A 14,434-nucleotide genomic window follows, 5' to 3' on the forward strand; every position below is an offset into this window, starting at 1 on the left:
ATTTTTTATTTTTTTTAGCATCCATACAGTACAAGGAAAATGTTCCACATGGCGGCTCTAACGGCTGGTTTTGCCTATTTGTGAAAACAAGTTTGAATCAGTTTGGGCAAATGGACTTTTAGTTGCTGTTCTGCTCAATTTTACTCGATTGTTCCTACTGTGCAGAGCTCCATTAGTGATTTTCAAGTCTAAGCCTTCAAGGTTATTATTCTCCTTTTAATGGAAAATATGACTTAAATATAAATTTTAAGGAAATGGTAGGCTGGCCAACAGCTGCATGCAGCCAAGAGAAATGACACTGCTTTATACACAAGGGCCAATCCATAGTACAAACAAATATTGAAAGCCTTTACATATATTGATTTAAGAAAATAACTCATTTAAGTTTTAGAAAAACAACCATAGGATCTCATCTTGCTTACTGTTTATACTATAGTCAGATGAGATTCAATCTTGAGGCAATGAATATAATCACACACAAGGCTGACTACAGTGTCCCAAGTCAGGGTATAGCTACTATGATATACTGACATAAAAAATGCCTTTGCATTAGACTATGCCAACATACTCACTAATAGCAGTAACTAATATTGGTGTTAATGCACTTATTGAACAACTGATAGGTAACAGGTCTCCTGCAAAAAAATTTAGTACAATATTTCATTTAATTTTTATTAGCATGTTACCCATAGTTTGAATTGACAGAAGAGGAAACTGAAACTTAGAGAGATTAGTTAACTTACCCAAGATCAGATAGTTATCAGTATTGGTCATTATTTGAACCTAAATTAATCTAACCCTGATATATAAACCACTACAGTAGTATGAAAAGGGAAACAGAGTCTAATAATCTTCAGTAGAATTTTGGCTTTTAGGAGAGTAGGTGTGTTGTAACGGAAAGAACTCAGGGTTTGGAATCAGAACTCTGTTGGAAATTTGGATCTACCAATTTATGACTTAAGTAATTTTGCACAAGTTGTTTAACATCTCGTCCTCTGCCTCCGTTTCCTCATTTATAAACTACCATAAAGTAAAAAGAGACCAGTATTTAGGATGATATAAAGTGATATATGAACAAATTGACAGGGGGGAAATCAACTCAGGTGTACAGAGGGCTTTGTTCAAGGCTTTATACTGGGATCTTTCAAAATGTAGGGTTTTAATCAGCACAGATAAGGAAGAAGAGTATTCCAGGTGAAATAAAAAGAGGAAATAAAAGCAAGAACAATGAAAATGTTGACTCAAAGACAGCTAGTAGTCCTATTTATCTATACAAAGTGTGTGTGTGTGTGTGTGTGTGTGTGTGTGTGTGTGTGTAGCTAAAGAGGAAGATTGGGGTCAGGTCATGGAGGTTCTTAAATGCTATGGTTAGGTTATAGAATCAAAGTTATACATAATTTGTGTTAAGAATTTTAGAATCAGACATTTTAAGGTTAAATCCTGACTACTTCTTCCTAGCTACATGACTATGGAAAAGAATTGAAACTCATTTCTTTTTTTTTTTTTTTTTCATAAAATGTAATCAAAGTATCTGCATAAGTTCAATTAAAGATTTAGTGAAAGTACCTGCCTAGCATACAACGAAGTTAATAAATGACTCAATATTATTATTATATGAAGTTGGAAGCCACTGAAGGTTTCACATAATAACGAGAACCCCATCCACTACCCTCAACTTTCTGCTGAAACTCAGCTATTTCTGGCTTTTGTTATTATTTGCATTTATAGGCTTTTGTTTGCCCACTTAAAAAATTTGGGTTCCATTTGCAGTGTATGAACCTGATTAGCTTCAACATATAAGAAGTTGGAAGCAGTGAAAAGGTAAGAGAGTCTAAACAGACCTTATTTTTTGATAATATTTTAGCCAGTAGTATTTGATGTGATGGCTTAGATATTGTTGATTGTGATGGCTTAGGTATTTTCTGATGGGAAGATTAACAACGTTATCCTTGGTGTGCCCTTGAAACCCCATTATTCTAAGTATTCAAGAGTATTCTCTTCTTTTTTGTTAAATTAAAAAAAAAATTTTAATTTATATTTGAGAGAGCGTGCATGCACAAGTGGGAGAGGGGCAGAAAGAGAGAGGAACACACAGAATCTGAAGCAGGCTCTACAGAATCTGAGCAGTCAGGAGAGTCCAATGTGGGGCTCCAACTCATGAACTGTGATATCATGACCTGAGCCAAAGTCAGATGCTTAACTGACTGCAACACCCAGTCTCCCCAAGAGTATTTCTATTCTTGTAAATAACTTATTTATTTTTTTTTCAATATATGAAATTTATTGTCAAATTGGTTTCCATACAACACCCAGTGCTCATCCCAACAGGTGCCCTCCTCAATACCCATCACCCACTCTCCCCTCCATCCCACCCCCATCAACCCTCAGTTTGTTCTCAGTTTTTAAGAGTCTCTTATGCTTTGGCTCTCTCCCACTCTAACCTCTTTTTTTTTTTTTTCCTTCCCCTCCTCCATGGGTTTCTGTTAAGTTTCTCAGGATCCACATAAGAGTGAAACCATATGGTATCTGTCTTTCTCTGTATGACTTATTTCACTTAGCATCACACTCTCCAGTTCCATCCATGTTGCTACAAAGGGCCATATTTCATTCTTTCTCATTGCCATGTAGTACTCCATTGTGTATATAAACCACAATTTCTTTATCCATTCATCAGTTGATGGACATTTAGGCTCTTTCCATAATTTGGCTATTGTTGAGAGTGCTGCTATAAACATTGGGGTACAAGTGCCCCTATGTATCAGTACTCCTGTATCCCTTGGGTAAATTCCTAGCAGTGCTATTGCTGGGTCATAGGGTAGGTCTATTTTTAATTTTCTGAGGAACCTCCACACTGCTTTCCAGAGTGGCTGCACCAATTTGCATTCCCACCAACAGTGCAAGAGGATTCCTGTTTCTGAACATCCTCACCAGCATCTATAGTCTCCTGATTTGTTCATTTTGGCCACTCTGACTGGCGTGAGGTGATACCTGAGTGTGGTTTTGATTTGTATTTCCCTGATAAGGAGCGACATTGAGCATCTTTTCATGTGCCTGTTGGCCATCCGGATGTCTTCTTTAGAGAAGTGTCTATTCATGTTTTCTGCCCATTTCTTCACTGGATTATTTGTTTTTCGGGTGTGGAGTTTGGTAAGCTCTTTATAGATTTTGGATACTAGCCCTTTGTCCGATATGTCATTTGCAAATATCTTTTCCCATTCCGTTGGTTGCCTTTTAGTTTTGTTGGTTGTTTCCTTTGCAGTGCAGAAGCTTTTTGTCTTCATAAGGTCCCAGTAGTTCATTTTTGCTTTTAATTCCCTTGACTTTGGGGATGTGTCGAGTAAGAGATTGCTACGGCTGAGGTCAGAGAGGTCTTTTCCTGCTTTCTCCTCTAGGGTTTTGATGGTTTCCTGTCTCACATTCAGGTCTTTTATCCATTTTGAGTTTATTTTTGTGAATGGTGTGAGAAAGTGGTCTAGTTTCAACCTTCTGCATGTTGCTGTCCAGTTCTCCCAGCACCATTTGTTAAAGAGACTGTCTTTTTTCCATTGGATGTTCTTTCCTGCTTTGTCAAAGATTAGTTGGCCATAGGTTTGTGGGTCTAGTTCTGGGGATTCTATTCTATTCCATTGGTCTATGTGTCTGCTTTTGTGCCAATACCATGCTGTCTTGATGATTACAGCTTTGTAGTAGAGGCTAAAGTCTGGGATTGTGATGCCTCCTGCTTTGGTCTTCTTCTTCAAAATTCCTTTGGCTATTCGGGGCCTTTTGTGGTTCCATATGAATTTTAGAATTGCTTGTTCTAGTTTCGAGAAGAATGCTGGTGCAATTTTGATTGGGATTGCATTGAATGTATAGATAGCTTTGGGTAGTAATGACATTTTGACAATATTTATTCTTCCAATCCATGAGCAGGGAATGTCTTTCCATTTCTTTAAATCTTCTTCAATTACCTTCATAAGCTTTCTACAGTTTTCAGCATACAGATCTTTTAAATCTTTGGTTAGATTTATTCCTAGGTATTTTATGCTTCTTGGTGCAGTTGTGAATGGGATCAGTTTCTTTGTCTTTCTGTTGCTTCATTGTTAGTGTATAAGAATGCAACTGATTTCTGTACATTGATTTTGTATCCTGCAACTTTGCTGAATTCCTGTATCAGTTCTAGCAGACTTTTGGTGGAGTCTATCGGATTTTCCATGTATAATATCATGTCATCTGCAAAAAGCGAAAGCTTGACTTCATCTTTGCCAATTTTGATGCCTTTCATTTCCTTTTGTTGTCTGATTGCTGATGCTAGAACTTCCAGCACTATGTTAAACAACAGCAGTGAGAGTGGGCATCCCTGTCGTGTTCCTGATCTCAGGGAAAAAGCTCTCAGTTTTTCCCCATTGAGGATGATGTTAGCTGTGGGCTTTTCATAAATGGCTTTGATGATGTTTAAGTATGTTCCTTCTATCCCGACTTTCTCAAGGGTTTTTATTAAGAAAGAGTGCTGGATTTTGTCAAAGGCCTTTTCTGCATCGATTGACAGGATCACATGGTTCTTATCTTTTCTTTTATTATTGTGATTTATCACGTTGATTGATTTGCGAATGTTGAACCAGCCCTGCATCCCAGGAATGAATCCCACTTGATCATGGTGAATAATTCTTTTTATATGCCGTTGAATTTGATTTGCTAGTATCTTATTGAGAATTTTTGCATCCATATTCATCAGGGATATTGGCCTGTAGTTCTCTTTTTTTACTGGGTCTCTGTCTGGTTTAGGAATCAAAGTTATACTGGCTTCATAGAATGAGCCTGGAAGTTTTCCTTCCCTTTCTATTTCTTGGAATAGCTTGAGAAGGATAGGTATTATCTCTGCTTTAAACGTCTGGTAGAACTCCCCTGGGAAGCCATCTGGTCCTGGACTCTTATTTGTTGGGAGATTTTTGATAACCGATTCCATTTCTTCGCTGGTTATGGGTCTGTTCAAGCTTTCTATTTCCTCCTGATTGAGTTTTGGAAGAGGGTGGGTGTTTAGGAATTTGTCCATTTCTTCCAGGTTGTCCAATTTGTTGGCATATAATTTTTCATAGTATTCCCTGATAATTGTTTGTATCTCTGAGGGATTGGTTGTAATCATTCCATTTTCATTCATGATTTTATCTATTTGGGTCATCTCCCTTTTCTTTTTGAGAAGCCTGGCTAGAAGTTTGTCACATTTGTTAATTTTTTCAAAAAACCAACTCTTGGTTTCGTTGATCTGCTCTACAGTTTTTTTACATTCTATATTGTTTTTTTCTGCTCTGATCTTTATTATTTCTCTTCTTCTGCTGGGTTTAGGCTGCCTTTGCTGTTCTGCTTCTAGTTCTTTAGGTGTGCTGTTAGATTTTGTATTTGGGATTTTTCTTGTTTCTTGAGATAGGCCTGGATTGCAATGTATTTTCCTCTCAGGACTGCCTTCGCTGCGTCCCAAAGCGTTTGGACTGTTGTATTTTCATTTTCGTTTGTTTCCATCTATTTTTTAATTTCTTCTCTAATTGCCTGGATGACCCACTCATTCTTTAGTAGGGTGTTCTTTAACCTCCATGCTTTTGGAGGTTTTCCAAACTTTTTTCTGTGGTTGATTTCAAACTTCATAGCATTGTGGTCTGAAAGTATGCATGGTATAATTTCAATTCTTGTATACTTAAGAAGGGCTGTTTTGTGACCCAGTATATGATCTATCTTGGAGAATGTTCCATGTGCACTCGAGAAGAAAGTATATTCTGTTGCTTTGGGATGCAGAGTTCTAAATATATCTGTCAAGTCCATCTGATCCAATGTGTCATTCAGGGCCCTTGTTTCTTTATTGACCATGTGTCTAGATGATCTATCCATTTCTGTAAGTGGAGTGTTAAAGTCCCCTGCAATTACCACATTCTTATCAATAAGGTTGCTTATGTTTATGAGTAATTGTCTTATATATTTGGGGGCTCCGGTATTTGGCGCATAGACATTTTTAATTGTTAGCTCCTTCTGGTGGATAGACCCTGTAATTATTATATAATGCCCTTCTTCATCTCTTGTTACAGCCTTTAATTTAAAGTCTAGTTTGCCTGATATAAGTATGGCTACTCCAGCTTTCTTTTGGCTTCCAGTAGCATGATAAATAGTTCTCCATCCCCTCACTCTCAATCTAAAGGTGTCTTCAGATCTAAAATGAGTCTCTTGTAGACAGCAAATAGATGGGTCTTGTTTTTTTATCCATTCTGATACCCTATGTCTTTTGGTTGGCACATTTAATCCATTTACGTTCAGTGTTATTATAGAAAGATACGGGTTTAGAGTCATTGTGATGTCTGTATGTTTTATGCTTGTAGTGATGTCTCTGGGACTTTGTCTCACAGGATCCCCCTTAGGATCTCTTGTAGGGCTGGTTTAGTGGTGACAAATTCCTTCAGTTTTTGTTTGTTTGGGAAGACCTTTATCTCTCCTTCTATTCTAAATGACAGACTTGCTGGATAAAGGATTCTCGGCTGCATTTTTCCTGTTCAGCACATTAAAGATCTCGTGCCAATCCTTTCTGGCCTGCCAAGTTTCAAAAGAGAGATCAGTCACGAGTCTTATAGGTCTCCCTTTATATGTGAGGACATGTTTACCCCTTGCTGCTTTCAGAATTTTCTTTTTATCCTTGTATTTTGCCAGTTTCACTATGATATGTCGTGCAGAAGATCGATTCAAGTTAGGTCTGAAGGGAGTTCTCTGTGCCTCTTGGATTTCAATGCCTTTATCCTTCCCCAGTTCAGGGAAGTTCTCAGCTATTATTTCTTCAAGTACCCCTTCAGCACCTTTCCCTCTCTCTTCCTCCTCTGGGATACCAATTATGCGTATATTATTTCTTTTTAGTGTATCACTTAGTTCTCTAATTTTCTCCTCATACTCCTGGATTTTTTTTATCTTTTTCTCAGCTTCCTCTTTTTCCATAACTTTATCTTCTACTTCACCTATTCTCTCTTCTGCCTCTTCAATCCAAGCTGTCATCATTTCCATTTTGTTTTGCATTTCGTTTAAAGCGTTTTTCAGCTCCTCCTGACTATTCCTTAGTCCCTTGATCTCTGTAGCAAGAGATTCTCTGCTGTCCTCTATACCGTTTTCAAGCCTAGTGATTAATTTTATGAGTATTATTCTAAATTCACTCTTTGTTACATTATTTAAATCCTTTTTTGATCAGTTCATTAGCTGTTGTTATTTCCTGGAGATTCTTCTGAGGGGAATTCTTCCGTTTGGTCATTTTGGATAGTTCCTGGAGTGGTGCGGTCCTGTAGGGCACTTCCCCTGTGCTGTGGTGTATAACTGGATTTGGTGTGTGGGGCCACAGTCAGCCCTCATGTCTGCCCCCAGCCCACCGCTGCGGCCACAGTCAGACTGGTGTGTCCCTTCTCTTCCCCTCTCCTAGGGGCAGGATTCACTGTGGGGTGGCGTGGCCCGTCTGGGCTACTTGGACACTGCCAGGCTTGTGGTGCTGGGGATCTGGCGTATTAGCTGGGGTGGGTAGGCAAGGTGTACGGGGGCAGGAGGGGCAGGCTTAACTCGCTTCTCCTTAGGTGATCCACTTCAGGAGGGGCCCTGTGGCAGCCGGAGGGAGTCTGACCCTCTGCCGGAGGGGTGGCTCCGCAGAAGCACAGCGTTGGGTATTTGCCCGGAGCAAATAAGTTCCCTGGCAGGAACTGGTTCCCTTTGGGCTTTTGGCTGGGGGATGGGTGAGGGAGATGGCGCTGGCAAGCGCCTTTTTCCCCACCAAACTGAGCTCTGTCTTCCGGGGGCTCAGCAACTCTCCCTCCCTTTGTCCTCCAGCCTTCCCGCTTTCCGAGCAGAGCTGTTAACTTATGACCTCTCAGATGCTAAGTTGCGCTTGCTGTTGGAACACACTCTGTCCGGCCCCTCCGATTTTGCAAGCCAGACTCTGGGGCTCTGCTTGGCCGGCAGGCTGCCCCTCCGCCCCGGCTCCCTCCCGCCAGTCGGTGCAGCGTGTACCGCCCTCCGCCCTTCCTACCCTCTTCCGTGGGCCTCTCGTCTGCGCTTGGCTCAGGAGACTCTGTTCTGCTAGTCTTCTGGTGGTTTTCTGGGTTAGTTAGGCAGGTGTAGGTGGAATCTAAGTGATCAGCAGGACGCGCGGTGAGCCCAGCATCCTCCTATGCCGCCATCTTCCCGCAATCCTCTATAAACCCCTTTTCACAAATAACTAATTTAAGTAACATTTTAGTGGATGGTAGAAACTGGAAAACTGTGATGGTGAAAAAGTTTGTAAAACCTTATTTGAGGTGAGAGAGAATGCTAATTCCTCTTCAACACAATGTGATATTGTGTTGTTAGCAAGGTAAATGGTTACCTTGCTAACTATTTTGAAAAGACCAATCACCACCTAGTATCTTCTCCATGAAATTAGAGAAGAGTCTATTAAATGTCCTTAACCAAATGTAGGCATACAATTCAAGAAGTCACAGTCATTCAAGAGGCTATTAATTCCCTGGGCACATTTTAATTTCCTATTCAATATCTGTAAGATCCAATGACTCTTTCACTTCAGTTCAACTTATGTAATAGAATTCCTTGAATATTTAATTATATTGCCAGATGTCTTCAGGATCATTGGGGATCCCCATGTCACTTTAAGGTGGCAGGCTGGTCTGTCTCATGGATTCTGTCTGACTTGCAAGGAGAAAAAACATGATTATACCAAGTATTTTCATGTCTTAACTTCTTCTGAGATTCACATCATGAAAAGAGCGGAGATGAAAGAATTTAAAGTCTAGAGGTAATGAAATGAAGGCTCAGAGAGATTACTTGACTTGTTCAAGATCAGAGTGACAATATTATACTTTCATAGATCTAGGCATCTCAATCTCAATATTCTCCACAATATAGTATTTCCACTGAGAGACTAAATACTTTCATGATCATGGACATTTTTATTTTATAAATGCTAACAGGCATGACTATTGTTTTTCACTAATATAACAGATTAGCCCTCTTAAAGGTAACCTTAACCATGTGGGCAAGCTTAACTACCTCTAAAGGAAGAAAATAGTAACAAGTTTCCCTTAAGCATTATGATGACGCTATGGGACATGAGGTTGCTTCTACTGATTTTGAAAAATCCATTACAATAGCAGCATAACACATTCCAAAGAACTTCAAATTCATACTTCCCTTCAGTAATTTGATTTTTTGGAAACTGTGAGTCATACATTATGAAGAGCTTTTAGATAAAGTGTAATTACTTAGACGTATAATTATGCTAATAAGGTTAAGGTGAATAATCATGTGTCTAATTATGAAAACAAAACACCATGGGATACTTAAATAAATGACCACATCATCATGTTCCCTTTTTCAGGTGCTTTTAACCTAATCATTCATGTGCATGTGTTCTTTTTAGTCTACCAAGAACGTTAGGTTAAAAAGTTTAAATCATATTTAATTATCTTAAAAAAAACTGTTATATAGATGTTTCTATTTTAAAATTTAATCTTGCTGCCTGATAAAGAACAATGCTTTTTTAAATCTTTATCAACATTAATCTCTATATTAACATACTTACTGATTATATTTCTCCTTCAAATTATTTTAATCAGTTTTTGTTGTCTTTTACTGAGTTATATTTCAGAAATGTATTTTATACACATGACCTTACTGAATCTTAACAACAATGCCAGAACACCAGAACACTGAAATTTAGAAAGCTCATTCAAATCATCACAGTGGCCAAACTGGGATTTGAACCAAATTCCATAGGATTTTAAATTCTGTGGGATTCTTTTAATGACTGCTTTTTGGGTGAAAATACAGGTTATTATTTAGGAGATAACACTGAAGTCCATTGTTTGCCCCTTCAAAACTTTTATAGCATGTGCTTAAACGGTGCTGAGATCTTTGCTTTCATATTTAAAAAAGTATACTTCACAGCTTTTTTTTCCCCTTGTAAAATCTTAGAAGTATGGAAACTCTAAAGTATGTAGCCATTTAGTTGAATTAAATGCTTACTTTCAATGATAAATTTGAACTATAATGATTGGTTGCAGATTTTTCCCTTCTATTCACTCCCAGAATAGTAGGCTTTAGTTACATATTTTTCTTGATTATAACAAGTGTAAATGATATATATTACATAGGTTGTTATGTTATTGTATATCATGTATGATTATATTATATAACATCTATATATAATTACACTTAAATTTTATATTATTTATATTTTTATATATAATTCTATATTACATAGAATCTTAAAATCTATTTCTCCACTTTTCTAACCATAATCTAGGTAGACTATGTAAATATCTATAGTTTTGGTTTGCTTCCACTAAATTTATTTACATTGAAATGTAATCAGCTGTCTTAAAATATACTTAGTCTTTATTGAGGAGTACATAATGGATAAGCATCATTAAAAAGTCTGTTATGTTTCTGGCTTCTAATTTTACCAATGACCTCTATGATATTTTCTGGTAATATTAAAGTAGGAAAAGACACTTATTAACATTTCTATCTTATATATGGTGAACTTACTTGCCACGCATCTCATAGAGAATCAATCAACTAAATTAAACAGAAACTGACAGTCCTGCTTTCAATTAAGTTGTTTATTTACAAATCAGAACTGGCAGGTTCCTCACAATGAACAAAATGAGTAATTTCCATTAAATTTCTTACCTGTACAATATCCCTCTCGGCATATTTTCCTCTGGAGGAAACTCTTACATCATCTCCATCCAATTCAACCATGGCTTGAAAATAAAATAAGACCATTTATCCAGCGCATTTCAGTCATGGACTAAAACAACACAGGTGATAGGAAATCAAGATGTATGAAGTAGCAACGCATCCTATGTCAGGGCAGAAGGCTTGTGGATCCCATCTCCTCAGTCATTTCTACCACAGAACTTGACTGAGCGCAAATGTTACAAATGAAGGAAGCTAGCCAAGACCTCATGTGACCCTTGCAAAATGGAAGAGCCAGTGTAGTATAGATATATCTCCCCATCCTAGAGGTTCTCAATTCTGGGTTATATGCTGACATGACTCATTGGGCAAGTGATGCTAATCCATTCAACTTTTGTCTTCTTTCTAATTTAAGAAACTTGACAGTAATCACAGAATTACCAGGAACAATTTGAACTCTATTCCCATTGAAACCACAACAAATCCACTGTATGTTAACTAACTTGGATTTAAATTTAAAAAAAGAAACTACAAAACTGTATATCCAATATATTGCCCAATTTCTACCTTATTAATGGATTTAAAAACAAAGAGGCATTTGCTCTACCTTATATTGATTGAATAAAGTGTGATTATTCTGAAGTATGATTTTTTTTTGTTAGTTAAGAAATAATTTCAACATTACATAGATCAGCTCAGCTGGTATTTGTAAATGCTGTGATATAATAGAACAGCTGGTAATAAAGTAAAGTAATGCTGCAATTAAGAACATTTTCCAGAGTTTATTAAGTTTTCAGTGAGAATTCTCTAAATAATTAATTACATGAGGAATGCTAATTTGTGTTTAAAAGTATAATTCTATTACTGATAATTCATTTCGTATACACATGACATTCACCAGACTCCAGTGACCACTTGCAATTTGTTTGCCTCTTCACCCTCCAAAAACTACAGCTCAGCCAGAACCTTTTCATTATTTTCTTCAGTGTTTGGATAATGCATCTGGGTTAAAAACACTGTTTTAAATTTTACTTTTATATACATGTTCATGAGTCACTATCTGGGCTGAAACATTGTTACTGCACATAATTGATAGAGAGCTACCACTCTATAATTTGGTTAGATATACAATACATGTCATAATTTAGTAAAATGTGTATACTATAATTAACTTAATTAAAATACAAAATACCTATAAAACATATGAGCAAAGGGAAAAAACAAGAGAGACAAAGCAAGAAACAGATTCTTTATAATAGGGAACAAGGTAATGGTTACCAAATGGGAGGTGGGTGGAGGGATGGGTGAAATAGGTGATGGGGATTAAGGACTGCACCTGTTGTGATGAACACTGAGTGATGTATGGAAGTGTTAAATCACTTATTGTAGATCAGAAACTAATATTACACTGTATGTTAACTATACTGGGATTAAAATACTACTACTACTGCTACTACTACTACTACTACTAATAAATTACCATACAAAAGATCTATCTTTCTTCCATACTTATTAGGGATGTAAATAAGAATGTCATGATGCTCAAATACTTTCAATGTTAATTCCTTTGTTTCGGTTTCATTTTGTTTCAAAATTTTCATGTGACTTCTGAGACATAAATGTTCAATGATGGTGACAACCTAGCAATTGCAGGAAGTTCTCCTTTACTCTCTACTGGGAAACAAGAGTTCAGTGATAATCTGGATGTCATTGTCCATGGTCCCCTACGATCTCCATCAGTCTTTGTGTTTCATTCCAATTAAGGAAATGGACAGTCATCCAGATAATAATAACATAGGAGAACATGATCCTATAAAATAACTCCCACTTTTCAGCACATCCTTTGAATTAAAAAGCTGCTGTTGCAAGAAATGGAGGCTATCTTTTTGAGAGCAAGGAGAAAAGACAGGGCATGAAAGTGGTGGAAGGGTACCATTCACCCTCTAGATTTGCATCTGGTCCACAAGGAGCCTGAGATGGTAAGCCCCACAAGTACTTCTTAGAAAAAACGTCTATAAGAGACAGAGATGTACTTCTTTCTAGCTGTGCAAGACACAATGAAACTAGAACCCATTCTACTTCTCCCATTCTACTAAATCTGATCAAGCAGGTAGCCCGATGCTGCTTTCATTTGACTTTTTGCCTTTTAAGGATAAAGAAATCCTGCCTTGAGAAATCTTTCTTCTCAATGACGATGCTTTATGGTGGAGTGACAATGCATTGGGGGAAAAACTACACAGAAAGTTTTAAATTGTTCTCATTAAAAATACAGAAATGAGAAATTTGAATACTCATTAATCTAATAGGTTATTCCCAATTCATCTAACTTCAAAGAATGGATGGCAAGATACTACCTTTCTTGCCCATGCAAATAATGTCTTTCTTGTCAAAAGTGTTTGGATGTTGGATTTAGGTAGTTAACTTATAAAATGTGCAAGATTTAGATTCAGATTGTGCAGGTTTTATCTCAGTCTTTCCTTATGTCAGTTTCTATGTGTAATATTTAAACTTACTCTACAGCAGATTTGGAAGTGCTGAGAGAAAGGCTCTTCTTGACAGGACAGCACAATCTGAATGGAAGTCAAAGATTTTCTATGTGAAACATGAGTATTCTGTCCTTGTTAGCCATGGAGAGAAGAGAGGTGTTTTGAGAGTAGAGAAAGAAAAATACTTTAGAAAAGCACTTGTGTCTCCTAGAGGAATAGCCTACTTTTCTAGTACTCGCCTGGAAGTTTTCCCATCCTATTGAAACTTCGGTCACGGTGAAAGCACAAGTCAGTTGTCACAGGACCTAATTCCCTGTCCCCATGTTTGCCAGAGGAAAGTATCACTCTAACCCAGGAAGCAATTCTACTGGGAAGGCCATTTCCCTCTTTGCCTATAGTCTTCACTCTTTTTTCTACATGGAAAGAGGACTAATTGATTTATGGGATTACTAAAATGAGAAGGGACTGACTTTGAAATCTCTCTGGTTAGGAACAGGCTATCCTCGCTTTGGATGTATTTTTTCCCTGTGGTGTGCTTAATAGACCAGGCTCTACCCTTGCACAGAGGAGGCCTGGAGATAAGGCTGAGGTCATTTAATCTTGGGAGGAAAATAGTGACAAGTCTGATTTTGTGCAGAGGTTAACCCAAATTCTTCAGTTCTGCATTATTAGCAATAACGCTTATATTGTGGTCTTTGTCTGAGGGATTCCTACATATTTTTATTCAGTTTGGGAAGTCAGAGAGGGAAATGATGAATTATCATGCCTCAAACCTTAATAAATAATTCATTGAGAACAAAAGAAATGAAGAAAATAAATAGCCGTGGCAGTTGGATGAGGGAGTACCCAAATAACTGTGCCTGCTGCTCTGAAAAGAAATATATGACCAGAAATACATGCCAGGAAGGGTCAGTGGCTCTGTATCCACACATGATGTGTGCAGGCTCTTGAGGAACAAGTGAATGAGGTTAGGTCATACACCTAACCTCAGACTTCCACAGGAGTTGGGGAGACCTGGGATGCACCTAGTGAGAGGTGCATCCTTAAGGCAAATACAAATTAGTAACCAAAGAAGGCATGAGTTATTTTACCCTAGCATTTAGTGAAGTTTGTGAATCACAGTCAGTCACTGATTAATGCAGATGATCAAGTACACAAAGCATTAACAAGAAAGATGTCCCTTAGCTTTCCTGACTGCAGAGAGGTTGTCTCAAATTCATGCCTGACATACAATGCAAACAGATGTGAATATTCAAAGACAGAGA

At 37.6% G+C, this 14,434-nt stretch overlaps 1 protein-coding gene and 1 long non-coding RNA gene across 2 annotated transcripts in view; one reads left to right on the plus strand and one right to left on the minus strand.

Annotated features, from left to right (window-relative positions):
* LOC123386570 overlaps positions 1-14,434 on the plus strand; it is a 65,273-nt gene that overhangs the window by 47,360 nt on the left and 3,479 nt on the right. Inside the window, exon 2 of the long non-coding RNA XR_006600644.1 lies at positions 1,771-1,821. This is a non-coding gene — a long non-coding RNA (uncharacterized LOC123386570). The remainder of the gene's footprint in view (positions 1-1,770; positions 1,822-14,434) is intronic.
* Positions 1-14,434, minus strand: part of CPNE8 (copine 8) — a 230,009-nt gene that overhangs the window by 5,461 nt on the left and 210,114 nt on the right. Inside the window, exon 19 of the mRNA XM_003988551.6 lies at positions 10,675-10,748. Within this exon, the coding sequence (XP_003988600.1) occupies positions 10,675-10,748 (74 nt within the window). The remainder of the gene's footprint in view (positions 1-10,674; positions 10,749-14,434) is intronic.

Source organism: Felis catus, chromosome B4, assembly GCF_018350175.1.
Source record: "Felis catus isolate Fca126 chromosome B4, F.catus_Fca126_mat1.0, whole genome shotgun sequence".
NCBI lineage: Eukaryota > Metazoa > Chordata > Mammalia > Carnivora > Felidae > Felis > Felis catus.